Source organism: Rhynchophorus ferrugineus, unplaced genomic scaffold (genome assembly GCF_030347505.1).
Source record: "Rhynchophorus ferrugineus isolate W39M unplaced genomic scaffold, kcgeb_rfMv2 rfM7, whole genome shotgun sequence".
Taxonomy (NCBI): Eukaryota; Metazoa; Arthropoda; class Insecta; order Coleoptera; family Curculionidae; genus Rhynchophorus; species Rhynchophorus ferrugineus.
The window spans coordinates 26,785,021-26,802,664 of NW_027472586.1; the positions used below are offsets into that span (position 1 = coordinate 26,785,021).

Consider the following 17,644-nt stretch of genomic DNA (forward strand, 5'->3'; position numbering starts at 1 on the left):
GGAGAAAGGAGGCAGTCTTTCCCGCGCAAACGTCACGGACCAAGAATCAAGATGTGTCGGCCCGATACTCTACCCTAATATTAAACTTTTCCTCGCTGTTGTCGAAATTTTGAAATTTCGTACTGAACCGGTTACCGCATTCATTTCTCCTCATTCTAATTACGACGAATTGGACGCGTTCCTGATGTTGTTCTGATAAAACCACCAGCTAGAGATAATTATCCGCTTACAGTTACAGAAAAAATTATTTAATTTTGTGTTAAACGGTGTGCGGATGCAAAGGCGAATAAATTGTTCTAGAAAACCATTTTTCTAACTGTCAACAACACTCCACATAATTAACAGAAAGTATTGAACATAACTGTATAAACACGCCGCCAAATTGTATCTTACACGTAAGTATAATTACTAAAAAATATTTCATATATAATATGCATATAACATATATTATTCCTTCATAAACCCATTCCAGTATTGATTTAAAGCAAGAGGTAATGTTGTTACAATATAAACCTAAAATCGATAAATCAAAACAATGATACTTGTATATCTTTAAAAATATTTACAAATGTCAAGTAATTTTTTAGAAATGTAATATTAAATAAATAATTGATGGAAGTTTTTAATAACTCAATCATAATATGAGATTCTAAACAGATCAATCCTAGATAGCAAAATATTAGGAAGTCAACTTGTATCATACATTTAGATCCTTTATTATAACGAAATTATTCTTTATAATCCTATACAATTAGAGATGAAATAATAGGTAGCCAACCTATAGTACTTTAGCTGTTTAACGACTTTCTTAAATATAACTTCCCCACTCTGGGCTCGGTTGTTTACTTTTCTGATGCTACCCTGGATATTCGAATACTGAATATATCTCCAATTATTTGCATTACATTCTAACTACGATGAACTCGATGTCTTCTGAATGCTGTTCCTTGGTGCTAAAGAAAAAAAATTGTCCTAAACTGTATTCGGATTCAAATGCAAATACATTTTTCTGTTACCAACACTCAACTTAATTAACTGAAAATATGCTACCAAATTGTTATACGAAAGTATAACTAAAAATATCTTATATACAATATGTTTATGCATATATATTATTCCTTTATAAACCCGTTCCAATATTAAGAAATTATTTAAAAATGTACAAAATTATTCTTCTTGGTCCTTTATAATCACAACACCTAACAGATTAATTAACAATGAAATAATACAGATCCAACCAGTAGTTTTTCTGTGGTCTAGCCGCTTTCCTATATTTAACTTCTTCACTCTGGTCTCAGTTTTTAACTTTTATGACGGTATCCTGGATATTCGAAGACCGAATATATTTCCGATTATTTTCTTTACATTCTAATTACGATGAACTCGATGCTTTCTGAATGCCGTTGCTTAAAGTTACAGAATAAAACCTTATTCTAAACTATATTTATATGCAAATGCAAATACATTTTTCTATAAAACCATTTTTCTGTTACCAACACTCAACTTAATTAACAGAAAATACTGAACAAAATTGCTTGAACACGCTACCAAATTGTTTCTTACACGAAAGTGTAACTAAAAATTATCTTATATACAATATGTTTAGGCATTTATATTATTCCTTTATAAACCCATTTCAATGTTAATCTAGAGCAAGACGTAACCTTATTATAAAATAGACATAAAATCGATTAATCAAAACAATGATATTTGCATAACTTTAAAAATGTTAAGTAATTATTTTAAAATGTACTAAATTATTCTTCTTGGTCCTGTATAATCACAACACCTAACAGATTAATTAACTATGAAATAATAGAAATCCAACCAGTAATTCCTCTGTTGTCTAACGTCTTTCCTAAATTTAACTTCTTCATTCTGGTCTCAGTTTTTAACTTTTATGACGGTATCCTGGATATTCGAATACCGAATATATTTCCGATTATTTTCTTTACATTCTAATTACGATGAACTCGATGCTTTCTGAATGCCGTTACTTGAAGTTACAGAAAAAAAACTTATTCTAAACTATATTTATATGCAAATGCAAATACATTTTTCTATAAAACCATTTTTCTGTTACCAACACTCAACTTAATTAACAGAAAATACTGAACAAAATTGCTTGAACACGCTACCAAATTGTTTCTTACACGAAAGTATAACTAAAAAATATCTTATATACAATATGTTTATGCATATATACTATTCCTTTATAAACCCATTCCAATGTTAATTTAGAACAAGACGTAACCTTATTACAAAATAGACATAAAATCGGTTAATCAAAACAATGATATTTGCATAACTTTAAAAATGTTAAGTAATTATTTTAAAATGTACTAAATTATTCTTCTTGGTCCTGTATAATCCCCTAACAGATTAATTAACTGTGAAATAATAGATATCCAACCAGTAGTTTTTCAGTTGTCCAGCGTTTTTCCTAAATTTAACTTCTTCACTCTGGTCTCAGTTTTTAACTTTTATGATGGTATCCTGGATATTCAAATACTACATATACCTGTGACTATTTCAATTAAATTCTAATTATAATTAACTCCACATATTGCTAATGTCGTTCCTTACAGCTACAGAAAAAATATTTACTTTTGATCTAAAGGCTGTGCGGATGAAAAAGCAAATTAATTGTACTAGAAAACGATTTTAACATAATAAACAGAAAATAATGAACCTAATTACTTGAACAGGCTACCAAATTATTTCTTCCACGTAAGTATAGTTACAAAAAAATATTATTCCTTTATATGCACCCATAGTACTTATACGTAACAACAATTATTTACCATTCAAGGATAGAGATAATATAATTTCATTGTTATAACATCATTGTATGAATTTGCAAATTATTCGGTGAAAGTTATGTTGTTGCAGAAAATGAAAGTTCGCTCGACATTAGCCCGGATTCAGCTTCCCAAAGGCTCATAAAAAAGTTAATTTAATCAAACTTGGTGTGGAATTTGTCAGATCATAAAAAATTTTCTGTTACAAATATATATACTAGCGGTTTTAGCATCAACTTCTGGGTTAGTTATAAAACGTTAAATCAACAGGTGCTCATTGTTGTTATGTATAACTTATTATAAAGCAGACGCTCGATAGCATAAAACTCAATAATAAAATCATTGCGTTAATCTAAATACAAAATTGTTACATTTTCCATTTAAGTCAGGTTATTTTTCTTCTGGTGAACAATAATTATCCCTATGGATATATTTGTTTTTTTTTTAATTTTAAATCGTAATAATTCATAATAATATTTAAATATACAGTGTGAATACGATACGATATTATTTCGTTCAAAGTCTAAACTGTTTTAGTATCAACTAATTCAATGTAAGGACCTTCTAACTTTATCACAGATAGTTTCTGGTCCATACTTTAATAAGTTAAATTTACTGTCTAGCATCTGACCAACTTAAAGTCCATTTCTAGAAGCATTCAACTTAAAATGCCAGATTTGGCTATTATTCCGGCTTTAGCCCTTTTAAAATTATTTTAAAGTAATAATTATTATAATTTTGTATCCATGCTCAAAAGGAGTTCAAACCTATGACTATCGCAGCAATAGGAAGAACGTGTCGTCGAATTGATACCTACAGCTACCAATCTAAAGGTATTTTATTGACGATAATACGGCACAAGTCTCAAGCGGTATCCAAGTCTAAACAATTCGGTAGAGTTGTGAATTAATTCTACAGGATTTATAGTAGATAACGTAATGTCACATCAAATACTTCTTTAACTATGCTCATGCTAATGCCATTTCCTTAGATTCTACTTTCAGTTTATACCATTTGTTTGTGAAGTAACCGTGGTTTCATCTTCGAAGATGACGGGTCAATAATCTAATTATGAGCCAATAAGACAACATTTACAGTGAATATACTTCATCAATCAACATGTTTGAATATAATGTGAAGTAACTAAGTGTACATGTTGCAAAATATCAAAAGAGTAATAAATTAAAGATTAAGTAAATTAATCTACCAGTTGATTTGTATTAGCCTCAAAACTCATGACAGCGTTTGTTATAGTTCTGTTTTTAGTCGTATTTATTTCAGATCTGCACTGAAGCATATAGTTTTATGGTTCCAGTTCATGAAATATTTGTTTTAATTTCCTTATCCTATCAAATATTAGAACAACGTCAATGGCTACCGCTTCTAAATCTCACTATATTATTCATTAAAACCATTCTAAAACGATTGTAATTAGGCATATGACATAAAATTTTCGATTTTCACTTGTTAATAGGTTGTATTCGGTCAACGCGTATGGAGTCCACCGTCTAAAATTTATATTTTTTTTATTTAGTGCAAAATATTATTTTGAGTAACTATTTGAATTGCAAGCTCGTGTTGCTCTTGAATCTAGTTTGAATCTAGCAATGAATCCATTTCATTTGTTTAAGAGGCAGTATCAAAACTTCTACTTATTAGGCGTCATAACAAACTCTGATATTCTGAGAGCTTATTCATTTTGCTGAGATATGTCACACTCTCCTATTTTTAATATGTATTTAAGCTCAAACATTCCTTAAAAAAATCTTCGGGGATATTTAATACATTTTTGTCGCACATTATCTATTTTTTGTCCTATGTAATCATTTGATTCAAAAATAGCCGGGTTTCCTATAGCGTTTTATGATCGATGTTTAGTTCCAAAACAATGTCACGTGATATAATATATCAGTTTACCTAAACATGTTTAGGAATTTCACCCGACTTTTTTAACAACTGTCAAAAGAATTAAAATCATTTCTGCTACTGGGGTTCACTCATAACCATAAACATTTCTCAATTTTCGATCAGTCTGATTCGCATTTTTCCCTTTCGCAAGTGTAATATGACGAAAATAAGCTGCTACTACATGTATGCAATAACTGTTGACTTCATAAACAAAACATTCTAACTACATTTGATATGGTTTCATTCAATAAGTGTTAGGATAACTTAATTAGAAACAACTGAAATTATTTTCCCCCAATTTGGCTGACTAATCAGCATCTGTTAAACTGTTTTAGAAAATTTACCTAGTTTTAGATCAGCCATTGTTCAAAACCAACTAAAGCGTTTGAAATTATGCTTTTTCTTAACGAAATTTCTATTTATGTATGGAAAACAAGAAGAGGACATCTCGTGAGCCGGAGAACATCTTGTAAATAATCAGACAGGCTTTGAAAGTAATGTATTTCTAACGGGAACAAGAAACGAACGAAAAAAAAATTGAAAAGAATGTATTGGAAATCACAAGTACATATTTCAAAGGAAGAAAGCGTGAAAGTACGAGTGTGCGGATTTGATACATAAATATAATATTTATAACAAATTTAACATCCTATATCTCTCTTTCTCTCTTTCTATTTGATAAATTATAAATTGATGAACTACATTAATAATTGCAGGAGATTGAATCAAAGACGATTCCTATTAGGTACTCGTTTGTTAAAAGCGTAAAATGGTTTAATTGTTCTATTAATACTATCGTTATTTAAACTCGTTCTAGTTATTGATGAAACTATGTATTATTATATTGTTGGGATGTATACTCATAATTTTATGTTTAGGAGAAATCTTTAAATAATTTTAGATATTTAAGATACTGAAAAAAGAAACGATACTTAGAAAGTATATGGTTTCAACAACAAAAGATATTTTATTATTTATATTTATTTATTTTCTGTAATTTGATACACTTACCAGATATAACAGGGCCAATTTATCTGTCATTCAATTGATGTGACACCCATCTTCCCATCTTTTGAATTTACCCCATTACTCATAATATGTAGCTATTCGCTTTTTGAGCCACATTTAACGCTTCTGGCAAATATTTTGGATTTCTGCTGAGTCTTCATCCAATAACTCTTGCATCTCCTAGAATGTCAACAATCTGCCAGTTGGCAATAAGTACTATTATATGATTTCAGTAATATAACTAGCCTGTCATGTAGAAGATCACTTCAGTAGGTGATCTACTATACAACTTATAATCTAAATATTATTCTAGACACTATTTTAACTTATTTTGAAGTCTATCCTAACTTATTCTAAAAACTATTCTAGCTTATTCTAGAGATTATTAATTCTCACTCTATGCGTCTATTAATCAGTTCGTAGGGTAGTTTACGTTTGAGCCTACGCACTTCATTGCCATCGCGCACATTTAGCTCTTTGACGAGTCCATTGGGATGCACTAATAGTCTTTCAGAGTACTTCGCACTAACACTCCGAATCTCACTCGTCCCCACACCTTGTCGAAAGTTGTTTCTTAAAGTTTTTGTTAATTTGGTTGACTAATCTATATATTTATTCTATTTTTCCGTGTTTATTACGGAAGCAAAATTAATGGTTTGGAATAATATTTCTCTCCTCTGATATTATTTGTGTATCTTAATGTATAATTGTTCGAATAATTTAGAGATCACATGTAACAGGCTTATAGGACGATAAGACGAGACGTCCCCTGTTTTTTTCCCAAGTTTAAGAATCAATTTAAGAATCAGCATGGCATGGCAACTGTGTTGTTTTTTTCTGTTGCGGATATTTCATCTTTAAATGTTTAGAGAAAACGTCCGCTTTATTTTTATAATTCCTAGCCTAGGTGTTGTTGTCAATTTTAATGGATGGATTATGTCGATGAGGTATTTTAATTTTTTTTGTTACTTTCCAGAGAGCACATTTCGTTGCATCAGTTGGGGTTAAATTTTCTAAATAGTTTTGAATTGCCTGTTTTTGTTCCTTATTTATTAGCTCTTTCAGCTTTTTGTGGCCTTGTTGAATATTCTCTTGTTTTCTTCTGTTCTGATTTGTTGCTATATTTTTCGCAGTATTCTCTTTTCGGCCTGTTGTATAGATTTTAATATATTTTTTGTTGCTATTTCTGTATCTATTTCTGTTTTGAGAGGTAAATTTTGAGATATTAAACTGTTCAATTTCTCTCTAAATAATGGCCAGTTGGTTTTGGTTTTATGCAAAGAAGGTTGTTTTGTGTTGTTGAGAATATTTGAATTCACTATTATAATAACTGGTGAGTAATCTGATGATAGATCGAAGCATGATTCAGCTTTGCACGTTTGAGTGTCAATATTTTTTATAACACAAAGGTCTATGGTATCGGGAATTTTATTTCTATCTGACGGCCAATATGTTGGCTTACTGGTAGAGATATGCTATAAGTTAGATGCCTTTATTGCTTAGACCAATTCTCTACCTTTGGTGGTATTAATCTAGAACCCGACATTACATATTTTGCATTATAGTCTCCTCCGGAAATGAATCTATTACCCAGCGTGTTAAAGAAACCGTGGTAGTGTTCTGCCTTGTTGTTATGTTTAGGCGGACAATATATGTTAATACACATTTTCAGGCATAAAGCTTGACATTTTCAAAAAGGTATAAATCCATGACGATGTTACTTTCGCAAAATATAAGATGTATATATATGAAGCTCGATGTCAGTAGAATACAATAATATGGGTGTCAAATCAAAACAATGCTTAAGCCTAGTAATATCTGTTAAAAAAATCGATAGTAATACCTGGTACTTCAACATTTCTCCAATGGGATTGTTGGCATAATTTCTGCAATTTCTGATAATAATTATTCGAGTGAGCGACAGATTCTTTATCAGAGTAAGTTATCTTCCGAGTCATTGTTTAATATTTAAAAATAAAAAATAACAATTGAATACATCAATTTAAAGAGTTCCCCAAAAAGATTATATAAAACGAATAATCGTAATAATACCATAGCTGTTAGAAAAACTTGTGGCTTTAATAAGATAATATCTATTAATATCTGAATTATTGGCTTCTTGATTAAACTTTTAACTTGAATTAACTTTTATTGAATAAAAGCTCTTGCTGAACACTAGTTGACTACTAGCCATTTAGTTCAATTAAATCGAGATTTTAGCCTGCTTCACAAGTGTATTTTGGGAGTGTCTTGAGATTTATAAACCGCAAAGTACTCCCTACTAAAACAAGTACTACAAGACCAACACCAGCTATAAATAACACAAAGCCATGAGAGACATCTCTGTAATCATATCAGTATCCGAACTCCCGCTATGGAGATCTAATTTATAACCATTGCTGAACTTCGGTTACTTCCAGTCAATACAGGTAGCTCCAATCCGGAAGCTAAATATTAAAACCAAAAGAGTATTTAATTGTAAGATACAGTATATTTTTTAAATCAATTAGTTGTTCATTTTTATGATTATAGTAAATAATACATAATAGTAAATAAGAATTATATATACTTATATTTGATACTCTGAATTTCCAACAGTCCTGAAAATAATCCTACTCATCGTAACATACATTTCTTATAATGTTCAGTGATGTAGTGATTTAGATTTATTAATACTTGATTATTAACACTTAATGGAAATTAGATTTAATTAAGTGTTATTTAAAAAAGTTTAGTGAGTGTTATTTCTTGAGATAGTTTGGCTGTATTTTAATAAACAAACTGTAATATATATCAAATATATTTATAATCTTATATTGAAAAGGGTGCAAAACAAATTTCAGTTATATTGACATATCATTTTTAGTATATTATGAGAGAAACCTGATTAACTTTTGTTATTTGGATACTTAAAATAAAAACCCTGTATGACATTTTCGTTTATAAAATATATTAACATCTATACTAATATTAAATTAAATCTAATATAAATAAATTAGTTAATGGAAAAGTAGAATCTTCTCTTATTTTTTGTATGAAGGGTTTGATAGTAGAAACGGTGGTGGTAAATCAAAACTTCTCCCATACGAAGAATGTCCATAATGGCCTTGTTCATGAGACTCGGAATGGCTAACAGACTGAGTGTGCACCGGTTTGGCAACCACTTCGTACGTTGTTGATTTGTGACCACCCTGTGTTAACGCTTTAATTCCGATAATGCCGGATAGAACCAGAGATATGAGACCCGTCATCAAGGCTTTCCCGGCTATAGCGGTAATTCCACCTAAAATACAAAAAAAACACGTAAATAATCTATCCTAGAACTTGCGATAAGATATAATTGACAGAATTGATTTAATGAATCACAATGAAAAACAGCAATAATATATCTGCTATAAAACTGCTATTTTAAATAGTATTATGTTTCAACTGAATGCGTATTTGTTTTATTGAAGCTCATAGATTTTCGGAATCCAATTCTTAGATAAAAATATTGATGATCCTTATAAACTAATTTTTAAAATCGACAATCTATCAAAACTAACCTATCCTAGCCTATATTATTGGGACGATTTCTGAATTTAACTTCTAAAAAAATTAAAAAATTTGAAAATACAGCAAAATAAATTAAAAATTAACTCATACACATCCAAATAAAATTTAAATTGAACTTAACATCGAATTTGTACTTTTAAAATCAATTAATAAATAGTACATCAAAATTATTAGACAACCTAGTATATAACGCCAAGAAATATTGAAATAATATATGGTATAAGTAATACAGTATTAGCCTTTTAGTAAGTCAGACCTTCCAATAAGACCTTTCATGTGAAATAATTTTAAAAAATGTTTCCAAAACATAGTACTTTTAACAAATACTACATAATACATACTATTTAAGGCACATTATTGTTTTTTATTTTTTGCCACATAAATAAATAATATTAGACGTTATCTATCTTTTGAACGAAGAAACTCACAATAAAATCTCAATTTTAATTCAGGAAAAATACTTGATGCTTGCCCACAAAGGATAAATACAATTAAGAATGCTAAGGTCCGATGCACGACGCATTGAATCAAGAACTGAAACGCGAAACCCAATACAAATCCGAAGCATTAAGAGATACGGTTCAAAGGAATGTTCCCCTTTTCAATCATTAACAAAAATATGCAAAAATACTGATGAAACTGTTTTATTAGATGCTCCTGGTGTAACCCAAAGAACGTTTTTAATATGAATGATTTTCGCTGTCGAACATCTCATTCAGCGCTTATGCTGTTCTTGAACACGCAAACTAATGAAACTCCAATTTGCAACCTTCCAAGGAATTCAGCTATAGCCAAAGTGTTGCTAATTGATGAATGTAACATGACACTAGTAATAATAGGTATTTAGAATATACATATAGATATATATATGAATGCGAAACCCAATAGAAATCCCAAGCATTGAGAGATACAGTTCAAAGGAACGTTCCCCTTTTCAATCAGTAACAAAAATATACAAAAAAAACTGATGAAACTGTTTTATTAGATGCTCCTGGTGTAACCCAACAAACGTTTTTAATATGAATGATTTTCGCTGTCGAACAACTCATTCAGCGCTTATGCTGTTCTTGAACACGCAAACTAATGAAACTCCAATTTGCAACCTTCCAAGGAATTCAGATATAGCCAAAGTATTGCTAATTGATGAATGTAATATGACACTAGTAATAATAGGTATTTAGAATATACATATAGATATATATATGAATGCGAAACCCAATAGAAATCCCAAGTATTGAGAGATACAGTTCAAAGGAACGTTCCCCTTTTCAATCAGTAACAAAAATATGCAAAAAAAACTGATGAAACTGTTTTATTAGATGCTCCTGGTGTAACCCAACAAACGTTTTTAATATGAATGATTTTCGCTGTCGAACAACTCATTCAGCGCTTATGCTGTTCTTGAACACGCAAACTAATGAAACTCCAATTTGCAACCTTCCAAGGAATTCAGCTATAGCCAAAGTGTTGCTAATTGATGAATGTAACATGACACTAGTAATAATAGGTATTTAGAATATACATATAGATGTATATATGAATGCGAAACCCAATAGAAATCCCAAGCATTGAGAGATACAGTTCAAAGGAACGTTCCCCTTTTCAATCAGTAACAAAAATATGCAAAAAAAAACTGATGAAACTGTTTTATTAGATGCTCCTGGTGTAACCCAACAAACGTTTTTAATATGAATGATTTTCGCTGTCGAACAACTCATTCAGCGCTTATGCTGTTCTTGAACACGCAAACTAATGAAACTCCAATTTGCAACCTTCCAAGGAATTCAGCTATAGCCAAAGTGTTGCTAATTGATGAATGTAACATGACACTAGTAATAATAGGTATTTAGAATATACATATAGATATATATATGAATGCGAAACCCAATAGAAATCCCAAGCATTGAGAGATACAGTTCAAAGGAACGTTCCCCTTTTCAATCAGTAACAAAAATATGCAAAAATACTGATGAAACTGTTTTATTAGATGCTCCTGGTGTAATCCAAAGGACGTTTTTAATATGAATGATTTTCGCTGTCGAACATCTCATTCATCGCTTATGCTGTTCTTGAACACGCAAACTAATGAAACTCCAATTTGCAACCTTCCAAGGAATTCAGCTATAGCCAAAGTGTTGCTAATTGATGAATGTAACATGACACTAGTAATAATAGGTATTTAGAATATACATATAGATATATATATGAATGCGAAACCCAATAGAAATCCCAAGTATTGAGAGATACAGTTCAAAGGAACGTTCCCCTTTTCAATCAGTAACAAAAATATGCAAAAAAAAACTGATGAAACTGTTTTATTAGATGCTCCTGGTGTAACCCAACAAACGTTTTTAATATGAATGATTTTCGCTGTCGAACAACTCATTCAGCGCTTATGCTGTTCTTGAACACGCAAACTAATGAAACTCCAATTTGCAACCTTCCAAGGAATTCAGCTATAGCCAAAGTGTTGCTAATTGATGAATGTAACATGACACTAGTAATAATAGGTATTTAGAATATACATATAGATATATATATGAATGCGAAACCCAATAGAAATCCCAAGCATTGAGAGATACAGTTCAAAGGAACGTTCCCCTTTTCAATCAGTAACAAAAATATGCAAAAATACTGATGAAACTGTTTTATTAGATGCTCCTGGTGTAACCCAAAGGACGTTTTTAATATGAATGATTTTCGCTGTCGAACATCTCATTCAGCGCTTATGCTGTTCTTGAACACGCAAACTAATGAAACTCCAATTTGCAACCTTCCAAGGAATTCAGCTATAGCCAAAGTGTTGCTAATTGATGAATGTAACATGACACTAGTAATAATAGGTATTTAGAATATACATATAGATATATATATGAATGCGAAACCCAATAGAAATATCAAGCATTGAGAGATACAGTTCAAAGGAACGTTCCCCTTTTCAATCAGTAACAAAAATATGCAAAAAAATACTGATGAAACTGTTTTATTAGATTCTCCTGGTGTAACCCAAAGGACGTTTTTAATATGAATGATTTTCGCTGTCGAACAACTCATTCAGCGCTTATGCTGTTCTTGAACACGCAAACTAATGAAACTCCAATTTGCAACCTTTCAAGGAATTCTGCTATAGCCAAAGTATCGCAAATTGATGAATGTAAGATTACACAAGTAATAATAGGTGTTTAGAATATATAATAGTTCATCTAGAGCAATTTTAAGATAAAATTAATAAAACTATTTCATTTTTTTCACGAAAGCGGCGAGAGTAGTGGCTCTGGTGGCAATTTGGGTGAAAATTTAAACTTAAATGCTTTGCAATGTGGACACGCAACATTTACTAGTCGAATAGCAACGGTTTGCTGTAAACTGTAATTGATTGCCACGTTTCAATGTAGCTCGAAGGGAATTACGGGCAAAATGTCTACTTTACTCATATCAAATTCATCGATTCCATTCAACTTCATTTCACACTACGGGTTACTCATCAGTTTGATTTGCTCGTATATATCTTTGACTTGAAACATTTGAAACATTACGAGTTTTGCGACCTAAGTTTATACGTCTAATTGATGGCATGTCGAAGAACCAAATTAAAATGGAAACACCTCTAAAATTGTTTCTCTCTCTATAACCATGTATACTACATGTTTGTCTATCAAAACTTACTTACGAACTTTCAATATAAGGCATAATTGCGATAGATAGAAAGAGATTTTGATAGCCTTTGAAATGTAATAGAACAAAAGGTAGTGCGCTTACTCGGTCAAAAAGTATTACGTTTCAAAAATGGAAATTCGAGAAGAAATAGTTTACTACGGAGGAAGGAAAAATGCAGCAGAGGATCCTAAGAAGTTATTTGGCTTTTAGAATATTTAATGTTTAAGTTAACGCTAATGAATGAACTAGTTTGCCCATTTCAGTTCCGTTCGATGTTAAATATGAACCTCGCCCTGGTCTTTATAATCATCGAAAAAATTAACCAAGTTCTTAAAAGCAACAAGAGAGAGAAAATAGGGCAGTCAATTAAGACCATAAAATAGTTTTGAAGTATTTGCCTAAGAGTGGATACCAATACTCATAATAATTAGCTCAATACTTGAGTTCAATGTGAACTGGCCGTGAAAAATATAATGGATCAAGCTTCAATATGAGGATCGCTGTTGAATCAAAACACAATCAAACCATTTTTAAAGCGAATTATTACCGAAATTAAAAACTGTATCACGTATAATAATAACACGTGAAGAATTTTGTAATCCAAACTTGGAAACGTTACACCAATGTTTTCAAAGCCCATATTAAAGTTAAGGAAGGTGATTCTAATGGTGAATTAGTGAATTCGAGAATTATTATTAATAATGAGTGGCGCGAACGCGATTCCCAAATACAAACCTCAACTGTCAATCAAATGCGACTGAGTCGAATCTAAAAAACCTGCCAAAATGGATCAATAGAAATGGCGTTTTGTCTTCCATCAACACTACGCTAGACAATAAACACCTTTGGTGGATTGACAAAAAGTAAGCGATAATTTGCTATAAATGTGTTAAAATGTCGTCGATAAAACAGAAATATCATTGATCAGTGTTTGAAATGTATATGAATATATGTGTGGTTTCAAAAAAAAAACAGAAAATAGATACTGGAAAAAAAAATACGATACTGGAAATACTCAAAGCTGTTCCAAAAGGGATTTGGATGAAATCTAAAAGAGACTACTTTGATCTAAAAAATATTAATGCAGATGATTTTTTTTGTCATTTCAACAGATATTTATAATTTGGCGACTACAACAGCTATATAACGTTACGATCACAATATGTCTAAAAATATTAATTATGTTATTAAGATATTATTGAAATATATTATAAATATAATGTATGTAATTATAAATATACCGTTAATAGCTGAATAAGTAATGTTATTTCGAAAAATATAGTTTCCTGTTATATTTTAAATAGACCTGGTACAGTAGTGAACTTATTCATTCTAAATCTATTTCTGGAGAATCATTCTGAAGAAATATATAAATAAATAAACGATGAAAATCTAAATTGTGTTACTCTAACATAGTGGATGATTTCTTGCTTGAAAAGAAATGCGAATAGTTAACTAATAAAAGACATAATGTTGCCATCGCATAGATATAATCTGTAAGACTCATAAAGTGTCTGATTGAAAACTACTTCATTTACAATCCCATTTAGCACGTTATAATTAAAATAGTACCACGATTTTTTTAATAAACAGTTATATTATTCCGAACCTGGTTTAATATAACCATTCGAGCAACTAAATGATATAAATAAATTATCTTAATCATATATTCTTACCCATTGCCAAAGCCATCAACATTCCTTTCATCATAGCTCCTGCAGCAAGCATCATACCCATACCCCCATCTTTCTTCCCCTTTTTTGCCCTGGCACTCTCCGCCATCTCCTTATTCATAAAGTTTATACGTAGCGAGTGTGTATCTAAATATGTACTGATTTGCTTGTACAGAAAGGCATCCAATCGACCACGAGGATCATTCGAGAAGTCCCTGGAGAGCTCCATCATCTCGTTGCTGGAATTAAGCGATACACTATTGTTCTCGCGCACCAATGATATGCCTGGAAGGACATCCAAGGTCTCCTCTTCGTCCATTGTATTTACCCAAGAAACGATATCAAGCTTTAAACATGTCAAGGAGTAAGTATTGGAGCACTCCTTCCATATGGTCTTCTTTAGATGGATCTTATCCAAAAACTTTTGCGATTTTGTTGTATTATTTTTCAGATGAACATCTTCAGAATGATCTAAACCAGCACTGTATATGATAAAATGTACTACGAGAAGCACCAGTGATTTGAGAATAGTCAGAGATGTCATGTTTACGATTGAATGAGTATTATAAATGAAAATCTCATTTATATGGCTCGTTTCTGGGAGGCAGTAAAGGAAAAATGTAACAAGCGGCATAAGTGAAACTAAATTTATTATTTGGTCTTTGTGTGTCGGGTTTATTACGGCGTTCATAGAGGCTAAAATTGCAGTAAAACGGTCGTGAAATGTGTATTCGATTCTAACGATGTCGTCTAACGAAGGTTATCGAACTTTTTAAACTCAATATCTCGATATATGTGAAAAAATAATGGTAATTAAAACGTAACTATTCAGATGTTTTAATTCTTTTTATTTCCTTCTGTCGATTTGCTTACTGAGCATTACCTATTAGTCAGAAAGAGAGTCTAAAAATTCGACGCCATTACTAATTCACGTTTCATAAAACCATTACTAAAATTTTACCATTAAATGTAATTTGAGTTTAAGGGGACAATAGACTTTGGACCCACTGGGTGCTACATTCGCGAATTGCTAAACGTGTGCGATTTTAAAAATGGTTTTATTAGTTGCTTTATTATATATTAGAGTTCGAAAATACAAACCAGCTGCCATGCCAGTACTTGTTCATAAACTGTAAAAAGAGAATGATACTGAAAGTAAACGGGTTGGGTGTAAAAATTCGTAAAGACATATAGTTTACGAAAGAAAAAAATACCAATTTCTATTAAGATAACTTTCTTGTTCACGCACCTCAAAAAGTGTATCATCATGAAAATACATAGAGCTCTTAAGTTTTATCTCTTAAATACTTGGGTTGGATGTAAAAATTCTTAAAGACATATAGTTTACGAAAGAAAAAAATACCAATTTCTATTAAGATAACGTTCTTATTCACGCAGCTCAAAAGATGTATCATTACGAAAATATATATAGCTTTATCTCTCAAATACTTAAGAGTAATAAAATGAAGAGGTAATAACATAACTGATTAGATGCAAAAATTGGAAAATTCTTGGAAAATGATTAAACTGAACTTACACTGAAAACTAAAGTCATTTTTTGCAACTAATTGATCAATTGAAAATTCCCCGGCCTGACACATAGATAGCGTTACTAGAACCAACTCCATATTTTTTTCAGATAGCCCTAAACTTTAAAAGATGCGTGTATAAATTTGATAGCTGTCAGATCATTAGTTTGTGAATTATAGCATTTTGAGTGAAGCAATAATGCTCACTAGGAAGAAATTGTCGTTGAATGTATAGGTGATCGCCGAAACGGAGGCCTATTTTGAGGCAAAGGGCAAATCGTACTACAAAAATAGTATCGAAAAGTTGGAGGGTCGCTATAATCAGTGTATCGCCGTTGAAGGAAATTATGTTGAATAAAAAAAACTAATTTTGACAAAAAAATATATTTTACTATTGTAGGCCGGGGACTTTTCAATTGACCTGTTATATTAATTTCTGTTTCATTACGTCAAACTTATTTAATACCCTAGTATATTTTTGAAATTTGATCAAAATCCAATTTTTCATATGACTATCATCTGAACGCAAAATAGATACAGGTCTTTATTTTTTGGACAGCCATATTATCGCTGTGACAACAGTGGGCAAATTATATTCTTATATCAACTAGACTAAAAATCCAATAGAACTGCGACTGATATTGAGAGATGTTTGGCTTGCGGATTAATTTCCAGAATCAGCTGATAAGAATTCTTAACCATAACAATAGTAAATATGTAGAATTATTTTATTTTTTTTATTTTTTTATGTTTTTCAATTTTGATGCTTTTGTTAAATATTTCAGCTCTTCTTCAAACATAATTTTTGTAAATAAATGTTTCCATGAAGCCGTCCTAGTTTTAGATTTGTGGAATAATAACGTTTCAAATAATGAAATTGTGAAATAATGGAATTTCAAATGCGCGCTACAACATGACGTAGTAGTTTTGGTCGCAATGGATATGTGTTACGGTAAACATAAATTTCAAACATTTAGAAAAATAATTACGTATCGACAATGTACGAACGAAACGTTGTCACTGAAGTCAAGTGAAGTAAAAGAAACTAAGCAGATATCTAGTTATATTATAGGAAAGAAATATATGTTAAAGCATGTCCAAACACATAATTTGTAAAGTATATGATGAAGTATTGTAGTTGCACTTGCTTATAAGATTGTTGGCTAATATTAAATGAACTTCGAAATTATAATGTATGCATTTTATTTACGCAAATGTTAGAAGGAAATTTGATACAATACAGAGTTGCATCATCAAATGTATATAATTTCAATCTTCTTTTGTGTTGAGGTATGATAGAAATGCTGATAACATTTGAGTTTGGGTCTCATTTGTTTGGTTAATTCTTTATATTAGAATAATTTTGTTCAACTGAGTAAAATGACTATTTTGGCAGCCCCGTCAAATACATTTGCATCCATACAATTTTGATTTTACTTAGCAAATATAGATCACGTGATTTGAATAATATTATTCTGGTAATTCCCAAACAGCGATTGTGCTATTATTACCT

At 30.8% G+C, this 17,644-nt stretch overlaps 1 protein-coding gene across 1 annotated transcript; it reads right to left on the reverse strand.

Moving 5' to 3' along the window:
- Positions 1 to 735: 735 nt before the first annotated feature.
- On the reverse strand, positions 736 to 15,146 carry LOC143200223 (uncharacterized). The gene is made up of 4 exons (XM_076410619.1): positions 14,606 to 15,146; positions 8,805 to 9,000; positions 917 to 953; positions 736 to 861 (listed from the first exon to the last, which is right to left on the reverse strand). The coding sequence occupies exons 1-4, from the start codon at positions 15,144 to 15,146 to the stop codon at positions 736 to 738; spliced, it is 900 nt and encodes a 299-aa protein (XP_076266734.1).
- Positions 15,147 to 17,644: the final 2,498 nt, after the last annotated feature.

Excerpts from the sequence above, each read along its gene's own strand:
- LOC143200223 (XM_076410619.1), bottom strand. The coding sequence starts at position 15,146 with ATGACATCTCTGACTATTCTCAAATCACTGGTGCTTCTCGTAGTACAT. Across the intron at positions 9,001-14,605 it reads GTTGATGGCTTTGGCAATGG|GTGGAATTACCGCTATAGCC; the intron begins GTAAGAATATAT and ends TTTGTATTTTAG. Across the intron at positions 954-8,804 it reads GGCCATTATGGACATTCTTC|CACCAAGGAACAGCATTCAG; the intron begins GTATGGGAGAAG and ends TTTTTTCTTTAG.